The 25079-nt window shown below is 38.6% G+C and overlaps 1 protein-coding gene across 1 annotated transcript in view; it reads right to left on the bottom strand.

Annotated features, from left to right (window-relative positions):
- The window catches only part of LOC117333961 (mucin-1-like), a 44614-nt gene extending 20138 nt beyond the window's left edge, over positions 1–24476 (bottom strand). The window contains exons 1-2 of the mRNA XM_033893381.1: positions 24345–24476; positions 7049–8370 (exon numbers count right to left, since the gene is read on the bottom strand). Coding sequence (XP_033749272.1) covers positions 7049–8370; positions 24345–24476 — 1454 coding nt within the window. The remainder of the gene's footprint in view (positions 1–7048; positions 8371–24344) is intronic.
- Between the last annotated feature and the right edge of the window lie 603 nt (positions 24477–25079).

Below are 25079 nucleotides of genomic sequence, written 5' to 3'. Positions count from 1 at the left end.
ATCTTTATCGGCCATCTTAAAAAAAACCATTCACAAACTTGTACACGACTGTGAGTATTTCGCCCTCTTGGACAAACTTGTTTCTTATTCATAATACATACCACAGCTGTATTGGTTGTAGTATGAGGGGACAATAGCAGGTACAAGGAGACATACTAAAAAGTATTTTTCTTTACCCATCAAAACTTTTAACCAAACAATCCGATTGAGTATTTGCCTGGCGTTGTTTGGTCAGACATTACCTGGTTTCCACGATTGTCTATGTATATTCGACATAGAAACATCACACATTGGCTTGTTCTGGATCTTTGTTCATATGAAGCCCAGTTTAGAACTTTATATAAAATAAAGGTTGCAAGTATCCATCAGTATCGGCGTTAAGTTCGTCCAGCCTTTGCCGATCAAGCTTTATATAGCGCGCTGATCTAAATGTAGAAAACTCTTGTATTTGATGACACTAGGATTAGTCGCCAAGGAACTGCTCGGAATGTGATTTTCAACCACCTCGCATGGTTATAAACGGTCTTAGTTTCTAGCTGTTTACATACAAATCGTTTGTTTCCATAGCAACACTGATTAATTGACTACTTTTACTGGTACGTACCTTAAAAAGACATATATGGCTCTTTACGAAGGGTGATTAACATGGTACCATTGTAGGTATTATAGAAAGGTTTTACCAATAGCCTATCTAAATCAGAGACAAATGTAAAACGATATGTCATACATGTACATTTATACACTCTAAGTAACAGAGTCCCCCAATTTCACTTACAGGTATATCGACGATGTGTTAATAAAAAAACCTTTATTGGTCGTATCGACGGATATACTCAGTAGGACTTTAAATCAGTCATTCACATCGATCTTTGCTTACATGGCAAACCATAAATGGCATTTTATAACTGAAGGTGATGATTTCAATTTCCAAAGTGTTAATTTACCATTTCTAGATAGCAACATTCCTGCATCCCCTACTGACGATATTAACAGTTGATTCGATATTCAATGGCGTGTTATCATTATATATTTCTTTGACAGATGTCCAATACTGATGGAGACATTAACAAGGTTTCCAGAGATGATGATGTTGATGAAGATAGTAGAGTTTTACGGTGGACATCATGGTCTCATTGGGAAAAAATCGATTTCCTGATGCGATATGAAGTCAGACGTGCTTAAGGCTTGTTAGTATACCAAACGGTTCCATTGTCACCACTTTAACTCTCCTTTGAACATGTGACGTAACCAGAATTTTACCTAGATTGGTATGGCGACTGTCGTCGTGACCTAGATTGGTATGGCGACTGTCGTCGTGACCTAGATTTGTATGACGGGTGTCGTCGTGACCTAGATTGGTATGACGGGTGTTGTCGTGACCTAGATTGGTATGACGGGTGTCGTCGTGACCAAGATTGGTATAATGGGTGTCGTCGTGACCTAGATTGGTATGACGGGTGTCGTCGTGACCTAGAGTAGTAAGGCGACTGTCGTCGATACAGCGGAAGACGCTTACTCTTCTGGATTTTATGGTCTTATTCTCCGTTTACTTTTCAGAAGTCTTTAACATTTGTAATGATTTATATATTTTTGTTTGTATCCCTCTCCATTCATCGGTTTTGAGTTATAATGATTGTTTCTTTATAACGTTGGTGTTGTGGAGGTGTTTTTTCTTTGTACTTACATGTACCTGTAAATCAGACACCAGTTTAATTTTGTTATGTTGGCATGATATGAGAAAGCTGTACTACTTCCTTTCGTTCCTTTTGTCCATTCACGCATAATGTAGCTCTACCATTCGCTGCATGAAGTGTCATCGTCGCTAGGCAACTTAGCAACACGATGTCCTACAGTATATCGCCGAAGCTGGCCTTAATTGGCGTGTTGTACTAAACGATCGGAGGTAAAAACAGGAAGTACTGAAAATTACTTAAATACACATTCCATCAAAACCAATACCGTTATGGTCTTTCACATGTTCAGACAAGACATACCAACACGCGTATGCACTCTTATTCTATTTTCTTTCGTCTTGCAAACAAAACTAAAATGACACCGTTATATCCAGAATTTGAAACGTGCCCTACTCTGAAATGGTCAATTTAGTAACCAAGAATGATCTCTACCATTATTTTGTAGGATTTTATTAGTTGGATCAATTTTAATGATGTGTGTTTGTAATACTTAACATAGCCTACAGGTAAATCAACCAATAAGTCACCTTTTACATAGCCTACAGGTAAATCAACCAATAAGTCACCTTTTACAAATTACAGGTAAATCCAACAATAAGTCACCGTTCATGTAGCCTACAGGTAAATCCACCAATAAGTCACCTTTTACATAGCCTACAGGTAAATCCAACAATAAGTCACCATTTACATAGCCTACAGGTAAATCCAACAATAAGTCACCATTTACAAATTACAGGTAAATCCACCAATAAGTCACCTTTTACAAATTACAGATAAATCTACCAATAAGTCACCTTTTACATAGCCTACAGGTAAATCCAACAATAAGTCACTTGTTACAAATTACAGGTAAATCCACCAATGAGTCACCTTTTACAAATTACAGGTAAACCCACCAATAAGTCACCTTTTACTTAGCCTCCAGGTAAATCCATTGATGTATTCCAAATTTTCAATCTTTTCGTCTTTTTATACATCATTTGTCATCTCTGATGACCATTTCGAACTCACATCCATCATTTGGCGTCCCCTGATACCCAAACGCTTTACGCAGTTGGCACAGTCAGATAGTATCCCTTCGGTTTTAGGTTGAAAGTTGTTTTATCACAGCATATGTCGGATAAGTAAAAACAATCGATTGCATATGTTAGAATGTTGTTTAGTGACGTAATAGTTTAAACCAAGATAGATTTTTCAGATTTCGCAAATATTGTTTGCATTTAGTCGTTGGCAAGTATTGGTGAGCGTAAGGGCCGATAACTCTGTATAGAGATTTGTTGTTTCGAGCGTGAAGCAAAGCCGCTCAGGATGAGTTAAAATGATGGACAATGTAGATCACGGGTTTATAATACGACTGGAGATATTATTATTCTTTATGGGGAGGGGGGGGGGGGGGGGGGGGGGGGTATATTGTGTATTTTGGGTATTAGTTATACTCTGATTGTATCATGGCTTTGCTATCCGAATAATACAAATATACCTACACTCAAAATTCGCCATCTTGAACGCTGATAACTCGAAGACCATGTTTAACTCAAAGAAAAAAAACCCAGTCCTAACAGTAAAATGCTTTATAGAATAAAATCAGTTACCCGTAATACTCGGATATCTTTATCTTATATGATTTTTTTCATGACCCGACTGGCTTCGAGATAACGAGACTCGGATTGGAAGTTCTCTATACGGACTGGGCCAAAGGAAAGTGGCGGAAAGTACACCAAACCTCATTTTGGCAATTTGATAAAATCTACATATAAGTTAATAAATATATCCTCAATATAATTATATATAATATACAAATATACAAAATATTGTTAAACAGTGACCCGGATGTACATATGTGTATTGGTAATCAGTGGCCCGGATGTTCATGTGTATATTGGTAATCAGTGGCCCGGATGTACATGTGTATATTGGTAATCAGTGGCCCGGATGTACATGTGTATATTGGTAATCAGTGGCCCGGATGTACATGTGTATATTGGTAATCAGTGGCCCGGATGTACATGTGTATATTGGTAATCAGTGGCCCGGATGTACATGTAAATATTGGTAATCAGTGACCCGGATGTACATGTAAATATTGGTAATCAGTGGCCCGGATGTACATGTAAATATTGTTAAACAGTGACCCGGATGTACATGTGTATAAGGTGTGTGGGTAATCAAACCGGGCACGATATATGTCTAGCTATGTGTAACTGTTAATTTGGCTGATTTCCACGTCATTTTAAATCACAATCTTTTATAAACGCTGTGCGTGATAACTGTTCCATTAATGAAAAGTGTTTCTCGCTTTCTCGATGTATGGTATAAAACTTTTTGCCAGTCTCTGAATCTTATGTAGGACTATAATTTTACGTTCGCTAGCTTATATTGAAGGGTGGAATTAAAGTCGTCATATACTAGTAATCAACTCCTCAATATTTAGACCCATTTTGTACTGTTTATATTTCCCATTTTGTACTGTTTGTATTTCCCATTTTGTACTATTTATATTTCCTATTTTGTACTGTTTGTATTTCCCATTTTGTACTGTTTGTATTTCCAATTTTGTACTGTTTATATTTCCTATTTTGTACTGTTTGTATTTCCCATTTTGTACTATTTATATTTCCTATTTTGTACTGTTTGTATTTCCCATTTTGTACTATTTGTATTTCCCATTTTGTACTGTTTATATTTCCTATTTTGTACTGTTTGTATTTCCCATTTTGTACTATTTATATTTCCTATTTTGTACTGTTTGTATTTCCCATTTTGTACTGTTTGTATTTCCCATTTTGTACTATTTATATTTCCTATTTTGTACTATTTATATTTCCTATTTTGTACTGTTTGTATTTCCCATTTTGTACTGTTTATATTTCCTATTTTGTACTGTTTGTATTTCGCATTTTATTTTGTACTGTTTGTATTTCCCATTTTGTACTGTTTATATTTCCTATTTTGTACTGTTTGTATTTCGCATTTTGTACTATTTATATTTCCTATTTTGTACTGTTTGTATTTCCCATTTTGTACTGTTTGGTTTCCCCATTTTGTACTGTTTGTATTTCCAATTTTGTACTGTTTATATTTCCTATTTTGTACTGTTTGTATTTCTCATTTTGTACTATTTATATTTCCTATTTTGTACTGTTTGTATTTCCCATTTTGTACTGTTTGTATTTCCAATTTTGTACTGTTTATATTTCCTATTTTGTACTGTTTGTATTTCCCATTTTGTACTATTTATATTTCCTATTTTGTACTGTTTGTATTTCCCATTTTGTACTGTTTGTATTTCCCATTTTGTACTGTTTATATTTCCTATTTTGTACTATTTATATTTCCTATTTTGTACTGTTTGTATTTCCCATTTTGTACTATTTATATTTCCTATTTTGTACTGTTTGTATTTCCCATTTTGTACTATTTATATTTCCTATTTTGTACTGTTTGTATTTCCCATTTTGTACTGTTTGGTTTCCCCATTTCGTAATGTTTGTATTTCCTATTTTGTACTGTTTATATTTCCTATTTTGTACTGTTTGTATTTCCCATTTTGTACTATTTATATTTCCTATTTTGTACTGTTTGTATTTCCCATTTTGTACTGTTTGTATTTCCCATTTTGTACTATTTATATTTCCTATTTTGTACTGTTTGTATTTCCCATTTTGTACTGTTTGTATTTCCTATTTTGTACTATTTATATTTCCTATTTTGTACTGTTTGTATTTCCCATTTTGTACTGTTTGTATTTCCTATTTTGTACTATTTGTATTTCCCATTTTGTACTATTTATATTTCCTATTTTGTACTGTTTGTATTTCCCATTTTGTACTGTTTGTATTTCCCATTTTGTACTATTTATATTTCCTATTTTGTACTGTTTGTATTTCCCATTTTGTACTATTTATATTTCCTATTTTGTACTGTTTGTATTTCCCATTTTGTACTGTTTGTATTTCCCATTTTGTACTGTTTGTTTTCCCATTTTGTACTGTTTGTATTTCCCATTTTGTACTGTTTGTATTTCCCATTTTGTACTGTTTATATTTCCCATTTTGTACGGTTTGTTTTCCCATTTTGTACTGTTTATATTTCCCATTTTGTACGGTTTGTATTTCCCATTTTGTACTGTTTATATTTCCCATTTTGTACTGTTTATATTTCCCATTTTGTACGGTTTGTATTTCCCATTTCGTACTGTTTGTATTTCCTATTTTCTATTACCTAAATAATACTTACAGTATGTCGGAATTATGTTTATTTCTGTCGCTATTCTCTGTTACGGTTCAATTTTCACTCAACCAGGTTCAGTTTGACTTTAAATTCCTTGAATGGTAGACACAACAAAGGGGGTATAAGATACTAAACAAGTCTTACCTATACACAGAGGGTGTAATTTTCATTTTATTTTTATCCGTAACAAATTCACGGGTCCCTGTGCCAACAACAACAGTACAAATTAAGACCAACTCTCACACATAATCTACAAATTCCACGGGTAACCTACAAATCGACTGTAAACCTGCAACGGCGAAGAAAATTCTTTGCCTATTGATGAAATATGTTGTAGCAGGCAACGGTTTCTACACTGTCTCCAAAACTCGTTTTGTCTTTTTCAAATGTCAGTTCTCAATACTTAAACCAGGAACGAATTCCATTTCCAATTCGAAACCAAAAATGTTCCAATTTTTTTTAGTCAATCCATAACATTTTCCACTGAACTTGTTATCAATTTCTTTTTAACGTAAACGAAATCACTTCCCCCTTTTAATATCATAGTGCTTTGAGCCTAAACATTATATTGCTTAAATGCGGATGTCCTTTGGGAGTCTTTCTGGCAATGACGATAAACACGAGGCTGTTTTGATCATTTAATATGAACAAAAACTCACGATGAATCACGCCTCGAGTTTTACATTTCGCCCAACTTTGCGGAGAATTCACAGTTGTTTATGAGCTAACATCAGCAGATAAATGTCGTTATATAAATGTTAGCTATTTCTGAGTCAGACTTTTTACATATATCGGTCAGAGTGTACTTATAAATAAATGATTTTGTAGCTTAAAGTGCACATCCAACTCCTGTGATCATCTTGATCCGCCATCATGAAAGACCATTCCCTAACGGGAACACGGCAGCGATTATGCTATAGGTAATACTATGGAGTAATGGAAATTATCGTACCCTCGCTGAGGCTCGAACTAGCGGCCCGTTCTCCGAGTGGACATCAATCTAAATGGACATTCTGCCTATCCTGAGCTATACAGATTGTTTTATACTACACACTCTCGACTTAACCAGTTCCATTGTAGGGAGTAAGAGGTTCCAAACACTTTCAGGAACAATTGTGGTATACTTGTGAGGCCTGATGGTGGACTTGTAAAACCTGATGGTGTACTTGTGAGGCCTGATGGTGGACTTGTAAGGCCAGATGGTGTACTTGTAAGGCCAGATGGTGGACTTGTAAGGCCTGATGGTGTACTTGTAAGGCCTGATGGTGTACTTGTAAGGCCAGATGGTGGACTGACTTGTAAGGCCAGATGGTGTACTTGTAAAACGTGATGGTGGACTTGTAAGGCCTGATGGTGTACTTGTAAAACGTGATGGTGGACTTGTAAGGCCTGATGGTGTACTTGTAAGGCCAGATGGTGGACTTGTAAAACCTGATGGTGGACTTGTAAAACCTGATGGTGTACTTGTCAGGCCTGATGCTGGACTTGTAAAACCTGATGGTGGACTTGTAAAACCTGATGGTGTACTTGTCAGGCCTGATGGTGGACTTGTAAAACCTGATGGTGGACTTGTAAAACCTGATGGTGTACTTGTCAGGCCAGATGGTGTACTTGTCAGGCCAGATGGCGGTCTTGTAAGGCCTGATGGTGTACTTGTATGGCCTGATGGTGGACTTGTAAGGTATGATGGTGTACTTGTAAGGCCTGATGGTGGACTTGTAAGGCCTGATGGTGGACTTGTCATGCCTGATGGTGTACGTGTAAGGCCTGATGGTGGACTTGTAAGGCATGATGGTGGACTTGTAAGGCCAGATGGTGGACTTGTAAAACCTGATGGTGTACTTGTAAGGCCTGATGGTGTACTTGTAAGGCCTGATGGTGGACTTGTAAGGCCTGATGGTGTACTTGTCAGGCCAGATGGTGTACTTGTCAGGCCAGATGGTGTACTTGTACGGCCTGATGGTGTACTTGTCAGGCCAGATGGTGTACTTGTTAGGCCAGATGGTGTACTTGTACGGCCTGATGGTGGACCTGTATGGCCTGATGGTGTACTTGTATGGCCTGATGGTGGACTTGTAAGGCCTGGTGGTGGACTTGTCAGGCCTGATGGGGTACTTGTCAGGCCAGATGGTGGACTTGTATGGCCTGATGGTGGACTTGTAAGGCCTGATGGTATACTTGTAAGGCCTGATGGTGGACTTGTAAGGCCTGATGGTGTACTTGTAAGGTCTGATGGTGTACTTGTAAGGCCTGATGGTGTACATGTAAGGTCTGATGGTGTACTTGTGAGGCCTGATGGTGGACTTGTAAGGCCTGATGGTGTACTTGTAAGGCCTGATGGTGGACTTGTACGGTCTGATGGTGGACTTGTCAGGCCAGGTGGTGTACTTGTAAGGCCTGATGGTGTACTTGTCAGGCCAGGTGGTGGACTTGTCAGGTAGCGCCTCTAGTGATAAGTTCTGTAAAGTTATATTAGGTAAACAAACGAAAGATGTGCTTGTTGGTTTAAGTTTTTTCTTATTTAATAGAAATCAATAAAGCGAGTATGTAAGGGAAGCTGTGTTATATCGTTGGTTATTACTTTACAAAATCACATGATTTAATGACGATAGTGCCAGTCTGGTTGTGAAATATCGATTTAGTATAACGTTTACCACAAGTAAGGACTCGGTTGTGTTGAATGCCAAAAGTTATAAATTCACTCATTTGTTTCATACCTCAGGGTTTGCTTCAATATAATATCAAACGATCTCACTATTAAACTGTTATATCTCTACAGATGTTATACCAGTAGTTTGGGAGATATTTTTAGAGATCTTACTTCCAAAAAAATAATGTTTTTCCTATATTTGAAGATTAGATAACTCGAGTTAGATAAACATGATAATCAGTCGTTACTTGTTGGGGAAGTAATATTTATCTGTACATATATCTGTCAGTAAGTATATATATCTGTATTTTGATATATATATATTTCTGTCCCGCGTACGATCGGGTCGCAGACCGAGAGACACAGGAGCTACTTTTCCGGCGGCGATGTCAACATTTGTGTTAAGTTGTTCAATAATTACAAGTGTTTTAATCAGGAAACATGTAATATCGCTATATAGCTAACCCAGAGCATCTCGACACATGCTTTCTGTTACGATTTAAGTCTCCACATGACAGTTAATTGGATTTTGATAATCATCATTCCAATGTTAAACGTAATTTCTTTCTTAGAACGTAACTGAATCTGGAATTTACTTATACAATGTACGTTACATTATATCCACAAGCGAGGACAAGCGAGACATAGATCATCGCGATCTATTCTTGTTTCAATTGAGATATCTGTGTTTAACGCAGAAATCTGAAACTGCTTATGTAAAACCCAAACGACCAGCCAAGACATGGTCATTAAGTAGACGTCAATGATAACGTAAAATTACAAAGACGGTGAACAGATGTTGATTAAAATCAGCTGCCGATCAGTTTTCAATTCAATAAAATATCTCAGGTTTCTTTGATAGAAAGGCACAAAGTTCGACTGGTTAATTGAATGGGTCCAATTTAAACTGTCTGAGTATTTGCAGTTTATATGATAGATTGAAAACTCGTGGACGTTGGGTTATGATTGGCAATATCGTAAAATAATACCTTGGGGTTTCACAGTGGTAAAGAGACGTAGACTCATATATTTTATACATATAGATATCTTTGTCGTAATACGTTATCTCTATATAAGTATTAAGAAAGAAATACGCCCGCCCGATAATTAAATATTGAACTGGCAAACTAAATGTAGTATAGGAATCTGTGAGATTGACAGACAGCTTCTCTCCTGTATAGTTTCGTTTATGGATTTCCAATGATGAAAAGAAGATGGGCTCCACTCCAGTGTCTACAGAACATGTCTGTTCCAATGAAATCGTTAGTTTAACTTTGTATATGCATTCAAATTTGATAACATTTGCATAGACACGAAACAAGGAGTGACTCTGACAGATGCTGGGATCATAAAAAAGCCACCGCGTATGTCAGGAATCGTGGCATTGAAAACGGTAGAGGTGGCTTACAAATTCCTCTACTTGATTCAGCGCCAAACCGCGAACAATTTCCATTAAGCAATAGATGTCTGTATCTGTTTGCTAGCACACATATATAAGTTATATGACAAACGGTGTCATAAACCAGTCTTCCGAAACACTGTGTAAAAAGCAAATTTGACGAGACATGGAATATGTTACCCTACGCCTATATGGCTGTGCTCGTCTCGCGCGGTCGAGTCCAGCTTGCCAAACTTACACATGGTAATTTCCGTTTTAACTTCGAGTAGTGATTTTTGACATGCGTAGTTACATTATTCTTTCGCTGTCACGTGATAATATGTAACTGTTATGCTTTTCGAGTATTATCGCATTCATTATAAATATAAATTGGACACATTCCTTCAAATCGCCCCGACAATACAGTCTGTAAAGTCGAACACCCAGGATCATTTTGAGGTGGGGTCTCCGTGTAATAGTTGGTGACTACGTCACTGAGCAACATACGGGAGGCCCATCGAATACCATCCAGGACAATAAGGGTAAATTGTCTTGCCCAATGACACATTCTCAGCTTCCTGAAAAACACAACCCGACACGGGGAGGGAGCGTCAAACCACAACCTTTGAGATAAATTTAGGACGAATGTAGATACGAAAATAAGGGTTGACGAGAATTAAATGATTTTCGGTATGTTTAGAATGTAAACATAGCTTTTGTTTAGTAGATTGCCATGTCTCGGTCACATGATCGATACATTTAATTAGTTCTTTCCATGGCACGGCTCAATTCACCCAGCAGCTGTTATAAGCATTGCTCTATTACGTAGGTACATAATGTAGGTAGTTAAGATGTGTGAGGGATCGAATATAAGTACACTGTATACCAGCTGTATGTAACTGATAGATTTGTGATAGATAGAAAACGTCTTTGAAACCTGATATCTTCTATGTATCGATGATAAGTATCCCTGTGGATACCATACAATTGTTCCTTGATATATTTGGAACACCCCAATACCGTACAATAGACTGTTAATAAACAGGACTAATGGATTGGATCAACTGATGTCGCACGGTGAGATCACGCATGCGCGGACATTCCAACAGGCGGAGCTTTATAGAGATGTTCGTTCATTAGCACGCTTCTCCGGTTATTTAGTAATTGGAATATAACACTGGTGTTTGTGTGATAAATAATAAACTAATTAATCAATTGGATATTACATACCTGTGTTTTAATCTTACCACATGCACCACAACAAACATTTTGTTGTGATATGTCCCTTCTTTAATGATAAACTATTTCCTATCAGAAACAGAGGTATCGCTGATTTAATGATAAACTATTTCCTATCAGAAACAGAGGTATCGCTGATTTAATGATAAACTATTTCCTATCAGAAACAGAGGTATCGCTGATTTAATGATGAATTATTTCCTATCAGAAACAGAGGTATCGCTGATTTAATGATGAACTATTTCCTATGAGAAACAGAGGTATCGCTGATTTAATGATAAACTATTTCCTATCAGAAACAGAGGTATCGCTGATTTAATGATAAACTATTTCCTATCAGAAACAGAGGTATCGCTGATTTAATGATGAATTATTTCCTATCAGAAACAGAGGTATCGCTGATTTAATGATAAACTATTTCCTATCAGAAACAGAGGTATCGCTGATTTAATGATGAATTATTTCCTATCAGAAACAGAGGTATCGCTGATTTAATGATAAACTATTTCCTATCAGAAACAGAGGTATCGCTGATTTAATGATGAATTATTTCATATCAGAAACAGAGGTATCGCTGATTTAATGATAAACTATTTCCTATCAGAAACAGAGGTATCGCTGATTTAATGATGAATTATTTCCTATCAGAAACAGAGGTATCGCTGATTTAATGATAAACTATTTCCTATCAGAAACAGAGGTATCGCTGATTTAATGATAAACTATTTCCTATCAGAAACAGAGGTATCGCTGATTTAATGATGAATTATTTCCTATCAGAAACAGAGGTATCGCTGATTTAATGATAAACTATTTCCTATCAGAAACAGAGGTATCGCTGATTTAATGATGAACTATTTCCTATCAGAAACAGAGGTATCGCTGATTTAATGATGAATTATTTCATATCAGAAACAGAGGTATCGCTGATTTAATGATAATCTATTTCATATCAGAAACAGAGGTATCGCTGATTTAATGATAAACTATTTCCGAACAGAAGCTGAGGTGTCCCTGCTTTAATGAAACCTCCATTGTAAATGATTTTCATCAGATTATGGTCGTTATTAAAACACCGAAAAGACCTAGAGTGTACAGACACCTGATTTCCCAAACTCTTTACTAATTACCGATCACGTCTATACGGAATGTTCCGGAACTGTAGAGACCCCCGTGTAGTCAGATAACTGGGCGGCGGAGTACCCAAGGGAGGAAGCTGTGTTAAAGAGGATTGTGATTCTCTTCTCTTTTTTTCTCATTATACAGTCAATCGTCATTATCTCGCGCTCTGATAACTCGAAGACCGTTTGTAACTCGAAGTAAACATTCAGTTCCGATAGCGTAAATTCTGTATAAAAAAATACCCGGTTATCTCGAATACTCGTGATATCTCGAAAGTTTCCATGACTTGACCCCCACCGACGATGAGATAACGAGGTTTGACAAGATAAAAATACAGATAACAGGGACATGGTATTGGTGGACTTTAAAACGTGCATGCAGACATCGTTAACGATCTCAGGTGAATGAACCAGGTACAAATAGGTAACAGGCCACACAGGTAAAAATCTCAGGTGAGTGAACCAGGTACAAATAGGTAACAGACCACACTGGTAAAGATCTCAGGTGAATGACACAGGTACACATAGGTAACAGGCCACACAGGTAAAGATCTCAGGTGAATGAACCAGGTACAAATAGGTAACAAGTCACACAGGTAAAGATCTCAGGTGAATGAACCAGGTACAAATAGGTAACAGGTCACACATGTAAAGATCTCAGGTGAATGAACCAGGTACAAATAGGTAACAAGCCACACAGGTAAAAATCTCAGGTGAATGAACCAGGTAAATAGGTAACAGGCCACACAGGTAAAGATCTCAGGTGAATGACACAGGTACACATAGGTAACAGGCCACACAGGTAAAGATCTCAGGTGAATGAACCAGGTACAAATAGGTAACAGGCCACACAGGTAAAGATCTCAGGTGAATGAACCAGGTACATATAGGTAACAGGCCACACAGGTAAAGATCTCAGGTGAGTGAACCAGGTACAAATAGGTAACAGGCCACACAGGTAAAGATATCTTGTGAATGACACAGGTACATATAGGTAACAGGCCACACAGGTAAAGATATCTTGTGAATGAACCAGGTACAAATAGGTAACAGGCCACACAGGTAAAGATCTCAGGTGAATGAACCAGGTACATATAGGTAACAGGCCACACAGGTAAAGATCTCAGGTGAATTAATCAGATACATATAAGTAACAAGTCACACAGGTAAAGATATCAGGTGAGTGAACCAGTTACATATAACTAACAGGACACATTGAAAATAGGTTAAAGTCATTCATTTGAACAAATTTGGTAGTCTTTCATCCCATCATGCTACATTACTACATAACTATTTTTTAGAAAAATTAACACATTTTACTCCTGTGTCCTGAAAGTAGGTCAATGTCATTAATTTGAACAAACTTTGTGGTCCTTCATCCCAGCATGCTTCTGGTCATATACCAAGACCCTCACCTTTTGATTAATGAGAAGAGTAGTTTAACATTAAGATTTTAACACCTTTGACCCCTGTGATCATGACTCCTTGAGAGTAGGTCAAATGGATTTATTTGAACAAATTTGGTAACCTTTTATCCCAGTCTGCTACTTACCAGATATCATAACCCTGGAACGCCGGCGAACGATGGGAAGTGGGGCGTCGCACCACGTCATCAGCTCGTGAGCCTCCACTAAGTTTTTATAGAACTAGAATTGGAGCCTGCCTTACGGACCACCTCTATACACCACATACATGTCAAAATAGAGCAATTGTGTTGATTACAACTTGATATAATAATTATTGAACTTGTTTATAATGCCTAGTTTTCTCTGCCAACAATTGTTTTTTACAATTGGTTAATTGAAGTTGCTTTCTGCAGGAAACTGTTATTGTTCTAGTAAGGAAATTAATTAAAGAAATGCACCATTTCACACTATTTTCGCTACTATTCTTCCATTTTATTTATGTGCAATTACTTGTATCTCACAACTATGCGGTTTTCGACTGATGAGATAAAAATAGATCTTCTGCCTCTGTTGCAAAACTTGGATCTTAAATCTTTCCTTATCTTCCTCGCTGCTCTATCTGTCTTTGCTTTGTTTTCTTAATCTAGGTGTTCCCTTGACACCCGTCCTCTATCTGTCTTTGCTTTGTTTTCCTAATCTAGGTGTCCCCTTGACCCCCGTCCTCGTGTGAACCAGGTTGTGCGTGGACGTTAGACCCCTAACCAGGATTGGGTGATCAATGTAACGAAATGCCAAAAATGTCGGAATATGTCGTGTCATTAATTGGTCTGTAATCTGAGTTCGTACAAAATCGACTGAAAACGAAACTTTAGTTATCTTTGTAGACCAACACAGTTATATTATACATGTTAATATTGATCTACATCTTATCAACGAACTGTTCTTAGCAGCTGTAATCAGTCTTCAGTTTTAGAAAACAAAGAAATGTGCTGATTTTGTAATACTTAGGTACGCTTATTACAGTCAGTCTCTTACCTTCTTATGTGTCACCTGTGTCCACTCACCTGAGATCTTTACCTGTGTGGCCTGTTACCTATATGTACCTGTGTCATTCACCAGATATCTTTACCTGTGTGGTCTGTTACTTATATGTACCTGGTTCATTCACCAGATATCTTTACCTGTGTGGCCTGTTACTTACGAGGACTGATTGATATGTTGTAAGCTTCGTATTGAAGGACGTACTCAAGGATGTTCTTTTTAAGTTGAACTATTCTCTGACCATATAGGGCCGTGTTCCCAAGGACTGGTCTCATTTGGTTTGTATATATCGACGAGGTAGCACTCTTACGTAAACAAGACAAGCGGCTTTAGCAAAATGGACAAAATCGGTGAAAGAGCAGTGATCCAATATTTGCATGTTAAAGGTTTCACACCTCAGGATATCCATAATGTTATGGTAGCAACACCAGAGAAAGATGCCCCTTAATATGCTGAAGTGAAAAGGTGGGTAGCGGAATTCAAGCGCCTTCAACAGCCTTTAGGATGACCCCGTCCTGGAAGGCCTGTCAATGTTGCAAACCCAGAAATGGTTCATGATATTGTTATGACTGACGAGTCACAGAAAGATATATTGCCGGTAGATTTGGCATTTCACAGAAAAGAGTACATTCCAATTTGGCCGAGGATCTTGCAATGAGAAAACTTTCGTCCCGATGGGTACCAAGACTTCTGAAAGCTGATCAGAAGCATACCAGGGGCACATTATCGCGTGCTAATCTTAACATTTTGAAGGAAAATCCTGCCAACTTCCTTCAGAGCTTTGTCACTATGGATGAATCATGGGTCCATCACTTTATCCCAGAGGCCAAACAACAATCGAAACAATGGAAGCACCCCGACTCTCCTCGCCACAGAAGGCTAAGACTGTCCATCAGCTGGGAAGGTTATGGCCTCCGTTTTCTGGGATGCATATGGTATTCTCCAAAAGGGACAAAGAATCAATGGCACATACTATGCTTCACTTCTGAGGCAGTTACGGGAAAAAATAAACTTAAGCGCATCAGAAAGTTCACTTAATGTGTGTTATTCCATCAGGACAATGCTCCTGTTCACAAGTCTGCCATTGCCATGGCTGCTATTCACGATTGTAGCTTTAAGTTGATTGAGCATCCGCCTTATTCACACGATCTCGCTCCATCACGCTTTCATCTATTTCCAAAACTGAAAACAGCTACTTCAGGCACCCACTTTTAGTCCGATGATGACGTCATACATGTAGTGGATGACTTTCTGAACAGTCAAGAAAAGGAGTTCTAAAAAAGAGGCATTAAGGCCATTAACACAGCTGGCAAAAGTGTATAGATACTGCAGGGGATTATGTTGAAAAATGATACAATATGTCTGCCAAAATTCAAATCCTTCAACACGAGGCTCACAACATATCAATCAGCAGCCCTCGTATATGTACCTGGTTATTTAGTACTATAGTACCACAGGGGCCTGTATAGTACCTCCACTTTAGTTCTATAGTACCACAGGGGCCTGTAGCGTACCTCTACTATACTACTATAGTACCACAAGGGCCTGTAACATACCTCCACTTTAGTTCTGTAGTACCACAGGGGCCTGTATCGTACCTCCACTTTAGTACTTTAGTACCACAGGGGCCTGTAACATACCTCCACTCTAGTTCTATAGTACCACAGGGGCCTGTATCGTACCTCCACTTTAGTACTTTAGTATCACAGGGGCTTGTAACGTACCTCCACTTTAGTACCACAGACGCCTGTAACATACATCCACTTTAGTTCTGTAGTACCACAGGGGCTTGTATCGTACCTCCACTTTAGTACTATAGTACCACAGAGGCCTGTAACATACCTCCACTTTAGTACTATAGTACCACAGGGGCCTGTAACGTACCTCCACTTTAGTACTATAGTACCACAGGGGCCTGTAACATACCTCCACTTTAGTTCTGTAGTACCACAGGGGCTTGTATCGTACCTCCAATTTAGTACTGTAGTTCCACAGGGGCCTGTAGCATACCTCCACTTTAGTTCTGTAGTACCACAGGGGCTTGTAACGTACCTCCAATTTTGTACTGTAGTACCACGGGGCGAGGATTATGATTGGAAGAAGGGCCTAAATGAATAAACTTAACATTCTCTTTGATTTGAAGGAACAGGTTATCAGCTTATAATCCATATCAAATATGTTACATAGACCCGAGTTTCATCTGGCCATGGCACCAGGCTAATATTACCTTAGTACCATACTTTGGTATGCTTCTGCCTCAGTAGATACTGACCAATTGGGCCTGTTGTTCAAGAAAATGACGTAAATAGTGCCAAGTTAATCTTAATTACAGTGTTTCGTGCTATTTTCCAATACCGGCTGATTAGGAGCGAACAAAACTGTTGGGAGGCTAATTAGAGCCCTGCCCCATTGTTTATCGTTAGTTGAGTGTGGCTTCATATTGTATGATGATAGTGCGTGCACGATATGTGGGCATGTGTAATGTATTACACGTGTATAACAATAAAGGGACTACAGAAAGGGTATACGGCTATCGTGATCACGAGAAAGTGATTACCTTAAAACGAGGGGATACGGTACAGTCTATGGCCATTTCATGCGTGTTTTAATTGACATTACAAAATAGGTATGAAAAAAGTCCAATCAAGATTTAAAATATGCAAATCAGCATCTTCCATCATACCTTATTTACGTCTGTTCAATTTGAATTGTTTATTTATGTTTGATTTAAAATGTTTATTTACGTCATTTCCGACTGTTTAATTTGCTTGTTTTCATGTAATTTCCATATATTCATTTCGCTATGATGGCCTTTCGTCTTTGGGCTTCAGCTGTTTTTGTCATTATTTTATTTTGCCCTTTGTCTTTCTGTCCCCTGTGATAATATTAGTGATACAGGTATAATTCTGAAGGACCCAGTGGTACTAAAGTGGAGGTATGTTACAGGCCCCTGTGATACTATAGTACTAAAGTGGAGGTACGTTACAGGTCCCTGTGGTACTATAGTACTAACGTGGAGGTACGTTACAGGTCCCTGTGGTACTATAGTACTAACGTGGAGGTATGTTACAGGCCCCTATGATACTATAGTACTAAAGTGGAGGTATGTTAGTAGTTACAGGCCCCTGTGGTACTATAGTAGTAAAGTGGAGGTACGTTACAAACCCCTGTGATACTATAGTACTGAAGTGGAGGTACGTTACAGGCCCCTGTGGTACTATAGTGGAGGTACGTTACAGGCCTCTGTGGTACTATAGTGGAGGTGTTACAGGCCCCTGTGGTACTAAAGTGGAGGTACATTACAGGCCCCCGTGGTACTATAGAACTAAAGTGGAGGTATGTTACAGGCCCCTGTGGTACTATAGTAGTATAGTAGAGGTACGCTACAGGCCCCTGTTTTACTATAGTACTAAAGTGGAGGTACGATACAGGCCCCTGTGGTACTAAAGTGGAGGTACATTACAGGCCCCTGTGATACTATAGTACTAAAGTGGTGGAGGTATGTTACTAGTTACATGCCCCTGTGGTACTATAGTAGTAAAGTGGAGGTACGTTACAGACCCCTGTGATACTATAGTACTGAAGTGGAGGTACGATACAGGCCCCTGTGGTACTATAGTAGTATAGTAGAGGTACGTTACAGGCCCCTGTGGTACTATAGTACTAAAGTGGAGGTAGTTACAGGCCCCTGTGGTACTATAGAACTAAAGTGGATGTACATTACAGGTCCCTGTAGGATAAAAGGGTTATATCCCCTATCATACTAATATATGATTACAAGTAAATGTTACATCCCGTCTCGGAATTCTTATCATGGCAAAGAAAGCACCAAACAAACGACGTAACAAGAAAGAGATGAAAGCTATATTTTATTTGCTGAAAAAACATTTTTTTCTCCGTCCATTTTCCCCGAGTTCAGCCGATATCTACAAGACAAAACTTTCATTTGCTCTGCATCGCCACTATATAACCTCACCATACAGAACAGTGTTTGTGACATCGTCTCTATATAAACTTACCATACAGAACAGTGTTTGTGACATCGTCACTATATAAACTTACCATACAGAACAGTGTTTGTGACACCGTCACTATATAAACTTACCATACAGAACAGTGTTTGTGACATCGTCTCTATATAAACTTACCATACAGAACAGTGTTTGTGACATCACTATATAAACTTACCATACAGAACAGTGTTTGTGACATCGTCACTATATAAACTTACCATACAGAACAGTGTTTGTGACATCGCCACTATATAAACTTACCATACAGAACAGTGTTTGTGACATCGCCACTATATAAACTTACCATACAGAACAGTGTTTGTGACATCGTCCACTATATAAACTTACCATACAGAACAGTGTTTGTGACATCGCCACTATATAACCTCACCATACAGAACAGTGTTTGTGACATCGCCACTATATAACCTTACCATACAGAACAGTGTTTGTGACATCGTCACTATATAAACTTACCATACAGAACAGTGTTTGTGACATCGCCACTATATAAACTTACCATACAGAACAGTGTTTGTGACATCGCCACTATATAAACTTACCATACAGAACAGTGTTTGTGACATCGCCACTATATAAACTTACCATACAGAACAGTGTTTGTGACATCGCCACTATATAAACTTACCATACAGAACAGTGTTTGTGACATCGCCACTATATAAACTTACCATACAGAACAGTGTTTGTGACATCGCCACTATATAAACTTACCATACAGAACAGTGTTTGTGACATCGCCACTATATAAACTTACCATACAGAACAGTGTTTGTGACATCGCCACTATATAAACTTACCATACAGAACAGTGTTTGTGACATCGCCACTATATAAACTTACCATACAGAACAGTGTTTGTGACATCGCCACTATATAAACTTACCATACAGAACAGTGTTTGTGACATCGTCACTATATAAACTTACCATACAGAACAGTGTTTGTGACATCGCCACTATATAAACTTACCATACAGAACAGTGTTTGTGACATCGTCACTATATAAACTTACCATACAGAACAGTGTTTGTGACATCGTCACTATATAAACTTACCATACAGAACAGTGTTTGTGACATCGTCACTATATAAACTTACCATACAGAACAGTGTTTGTGACATCGTCACTATATAAACTTACCATACAGAACAGTGTTTGTGACATCGTCACTATATAAACTTACCATACAGAACAGTGTTTGTGACATCGCTCACTATATAAACTTACCATACAGAACAGTGTTTGTGACATCGTCACTATATAACTTACCATACAGAACAGTGTTTGTGACATCGTCTCTATATAAACTTACCATACAGAACAGTGTTTGTGACATCGTCACTATATAACCTCGCTATACAGAACAGTGTTTGTGACATCGTCTCTATATAACTTACCATACAGAACAGTGTTTGTGACATCGTCACTATATAAACTTACCATACAGAACAGTGTTTGTGACATCGTCACTATATAAACTTACCATACAGAACAGTGTTTGTGACATCGTCACTATATAAACTTACCATACAGAACAGTGTTTGTGACATCGTCACTATATAAACTTACCATACAGAACAGTGTTTGTGACATCGTCACTATATAAACTTACCATACAGAACAGTGTTTGTGACATCGTCACTATATAAACTACCATACAGAACAGTGTTTGTGACATCGTCCACTATATAACCTCGCCATACAGAACAGTGTTTGTGACATCGTCACTATATAAACTTACCATACAGAACAGTGTTTGTGACATCGCCACTATATAAACTTACCATACAGAACAGTGTTTGTGACATCGCCACTATATAAACTTACCATACAGAACAGTGTTTGTGACATCGCCACTATATAAACTTACCATACAGAACAGTGTTTGTGACATCGCCACTATATAAACTTACCATACAGAACAGTGTTTGTGACATCGCCACTATATAAACTTACCATACAGAACAGTGTTTGTGACATCGCCACTATATAACCTCGCTATACAGAACAGTGTTTGTGACATCGCCACTATATAAACTTACCATACAGAACAGTGTTTGTGACATCGCCACTATATAAACTTACCATACAGAACAGTGTTTGTGACATCGCCACTATATAAACTTACCATACAGAACAGTGTTTGTGACATCGCCACTATATAAACTTACCATACAGAACAGTGTTTGTGACATCGCCACTATATAAACTTACCATACAGAACAGTGTTTGTGACATCGTCACTATATAAACTTACCATACAGAACAGTGTTTGTGACATCGTCCACTATATAAACTACCATACAGAACAGTGTTGTGACATCGTCCACTATATAAACTTACCATACAGAACAGTGTTTGTGACATCGCCACTATATAAACTACCATACAGAACAGTGTTTGTGACATCGCCACTATATAAACTTACCATACAGAACAGTGTTTGTGACATCGCCACTATATAAACTTACCATACAGAACAGTGTTTGTGACATCGCCACTATATAAACTTACCATACAGAACAGTGTTTGTGACATCGCCACTATATAAACTTACCATACAGAACAGTGTTTGTGACATCGCCACTATATAACATCACCATACAGAACAGTGTTTGTGACATCGCCACTATATAAACTTACCATACAGAACAGTGTTTGTGACATCGTCACTATATAAACTTACCATACAGAACAGTGTTTGTGACATCGTCCACTATATAAACTTACCATACAGAACAGTGTTTGTGACATCGTCCACTATATAAACTTACCATACAGAACAGTGTTTGTGACATCGCACTATATAAACTTACCATACAGAACAGTGTTTGTGACATCGCCACTATATAAACTTACCATACAGAACAGTGTTTGTGACATCGCCACTATATAAACTTACCATACAGAACAGTGTTTGTGACATCGCCACTATATAAACTTACCATACAGAACAGTGTTTGTGACATCGCCACTATATAAACTTACCATACAGAACAGTGTTTGTGACATCGCCACTATATAAACTTACCATACAGAACAGTGTTTGTGACATCGCCACTATATAAACTTACCATACAGAACAGTGTTTGTGACATCGTCACTATATAAACTTACCATACAGAACAGTGTTTGTGACATCGCCACTATATAAACTTACCATACAGAACAGTGTTTGTGACATCGCCACTATATAAACTTACCATACAGAACAGTGTTTGTGACATCGCACTATATAACCTCACCATACAGAACAGTGTTTTGTGACATCGCCACTATATAAACTTACCATACAGAACAGTGTTTGTGACATCGCCACTATATAAACTTACCATACAGAACAGTGTTTGTGACATCGTCACTATATAAACTTACCATACAGAACAGTGTTTGTGACATCGCCACTATATAAACTTACCATACAGAACAGTGTTTGTGACATCGCCACTATATAAACTACCATACAGAACAGTGTTTGTGACATCGTCACTATATAAACTTACCATACAGAACAGGTTTGTGACATCGTCACTATATAAACTTACCATACAGACGGGTTTTTTTTCAACAGCCTTTAGGATGACCCCCGTCCTGGAAGGCCTGTCAATGTTGCAAACCCAGAAATGGTCAACAAAGTTCATGATATTGTTATGACTGACAAACGAGTTACAGAAAGATATATAGCCAGTAGAGTTGGCATTTCACAGAAAAGAGTACATTCCAATTTGGCCGAGGATCTTGCAATGAGAAAACGTTCGTCCCGATGGGTACCAAGACTTCTGAAAGGTGATCAGAAGCATACCAGGGGCACATTATCGCGTGCTAATCTTAACATTTTGAAGGAAAATCCTGCCAACTTCCTTCAGAGCTTTGTCACTATGGATGAATCATGGGTCCATCACTTTATCCCCGAGGCCAAACAACAATCGAAACAATGGAAGCACCCCGACTCTCCCCGCCACAGAAGGCCAAGACTGTCCATCAGCTGGGAAGGTTATGGCCTCCGTTTTCTGGGATGCATATGGTATTCTCCAGAAGGGACAAAGAATCAATGGCACATACTATGCTTCACTTCTGAGGCAGTTAGGGAAAAAATAAACTTAAGCGCCTCAGAAAGTTCACTTAATGTGTGTTATTCTATCAGGACAATGCTCCTGTTCACAAGTCTGCCACTGCCATGGCTGCCATTCACGATTGTGGCTTTAAGTTGATTGAGCATCCGCCTTATTCACACGATCTCGCTCCATCACGCTTTCATCTATTTCCAAAACTGAAAACAGCTATTTCAGGCACCCACTTCCAGTCCGATGATGACGTCATACATGTAGTGGATGACTTTCTGAACAGCCAAGAAAGGGAGTTCTAAAAAACAGGCATTGAGGCCCTTAACACAGCTGGCAAAAGTGTAAAGATACTGCAGGGGATTATGTTGAAAAATGATACAATATTTCTGCCAAAATTCAAATCCTTCAACACGAGGCTCACAACATATCAATCAGCAGCCCTCGTATATGTACCTGGTTCTTTAGTACTTTAGTATCACAGGGGCCTGTAACATACCTCCACTTTAGTTCTATAGTACCACAGGGGCCTGTAACATACCTCCACTTTAGTTCTATAGTACCACAGGGGCTTGTATCGTACCTCCACTTTAGTTCTGTAGTACCACAGGGGCCTATAACATACCTCCACTTTAGTACCACAGGGGCCTGTATCGTACCTCCACTTTAGTACCACAGGGGCCTGTAACATGCCTCAACTTTAGTTCTGTAGTACCACAGGGGCCTGTAACATGCCTCCACTTTAGTTCTATAGTACCACAGGGGCTGTAACATACCTCCACTTTAGTTCTATAGTACCACAGGGGCCTGTAACATACCTCCACTCTAGTTCTATAGTACCACAGGGGCTGTAACATGCCTCCACTTTAGTTCTATAGTACCACAGGGGCCTGTAACATACCTCCACTTTAGTTCTGTAGTACCACAGGGGCCTGTAACATGCCTCCACTTTAGTTCTATAGTACCACAGGGGCTGTAACATACCTCCACTTTAGTTCTGTAGTACCACAGGGGCTTGTAACGTACCTCCAGTTTAGTTCTGTAGTACCACAGGGGTCTGTAACATACCTCCACTTTAGTACTATAGTACCACAGGGACCTGTAACATACCTCCACTTTAGTACTCTAGTACCACAGGGGCTTGTATCGTACCTCCACTTTAGTTCTGTAGTACCACAGGGGTCTGTAACATACCTCCACTTTAGTTCTGTAGTACCACAGGGGCCTGTAGCGTACTTCTACTATACTACTATAGTACCATATGGGCCTGTAATGTACCTCCACTCTAGTTCTATAGTACCACAGGGGCTGTAACATACCTCCACTTTAGTACTATAGTACCACAGGGGCCTGTAACATACCTCCACTTTAGTTATATAGTACCACAGGGGCTTGTATCGTACCTCCACTTTAGTTCTGTAGTACCACAGGGGCCTGTAACATGCCTCCACTTTAGTTCCATAGTACCACAGGGGCTGTAACATACCTCCACTTTAGTTCTATAATACCACAGGGGCTTGTATCGTACCTCCACTTTAGTTCTGTAGTACCACAGGGGCTTGTATCGTACCTCCACTTTAGTACTATAGTACCACAGGGGCTTGTATCGTACCTCCATTTTAGTTCTGTAGTACCACAGGGGCCTGTTACATACCTCCACTTTAGTACTCTAGTACCACAGGGGCTTGTATCGTACCTCCACTTTAGTTCTGTAGTACCACAGGGGTCTGTAACATGCCTCCACTTTAGTACTCTAGTACCACAGGGGCTTGTATCGTACCTCCACTTTAGTTCTGTAGTACCACAGGGGCTTGTATCGTACCTCCACTTTAGTTCTGTAGTACCACAGGGGCTTGTATCGTACCTCCACTTTAGTACTATAGTACCACAGGGGCATGTATCGTACCTCCACTTTAGTACTGTAGTACCACAGGGGCCTGTAACGTACCTCCAATTTAGTACGGTAGTACCACGTGGCGAGGATTATGATTGGAAGAAGGGCCTAAATGAATAAACTTAACATTCTCTTTGATTTGAAGGAACAGGTTATCAGCTTATAATCCAAATCAAATATGTTACATAGACCCGAGTTTCATCTGGCCATGGCACCAGGCTAATATTACCTTAGTAGCAGTGAGCGATACTGACCCATTGGGCCTGTTGTTCAAGAAAATGACGTAAATAGTGCCAAGTTAATCTTAATTACAGTGTTTCGTGCTAT

This window comes from Pecten maximus, chromosome 9 (assembly GCF_902652985.1).
Source record: "Pecten maximus chromosome 9, xPecMax1.1, whole genome shotgun sequence".
In the NCBI taxonomy this organism is placed as follows: Eukaryota; Metazoa; Mollusca; class Bivalvia; order Pectinida; family Pectinidae; genus Pecten; species Pecten maximus.
The sequence above is the reverse complement of the archived record's forward strand: the minus strand, read 5'-3'. Positions and strand labels throughout refer to the sequence as shown.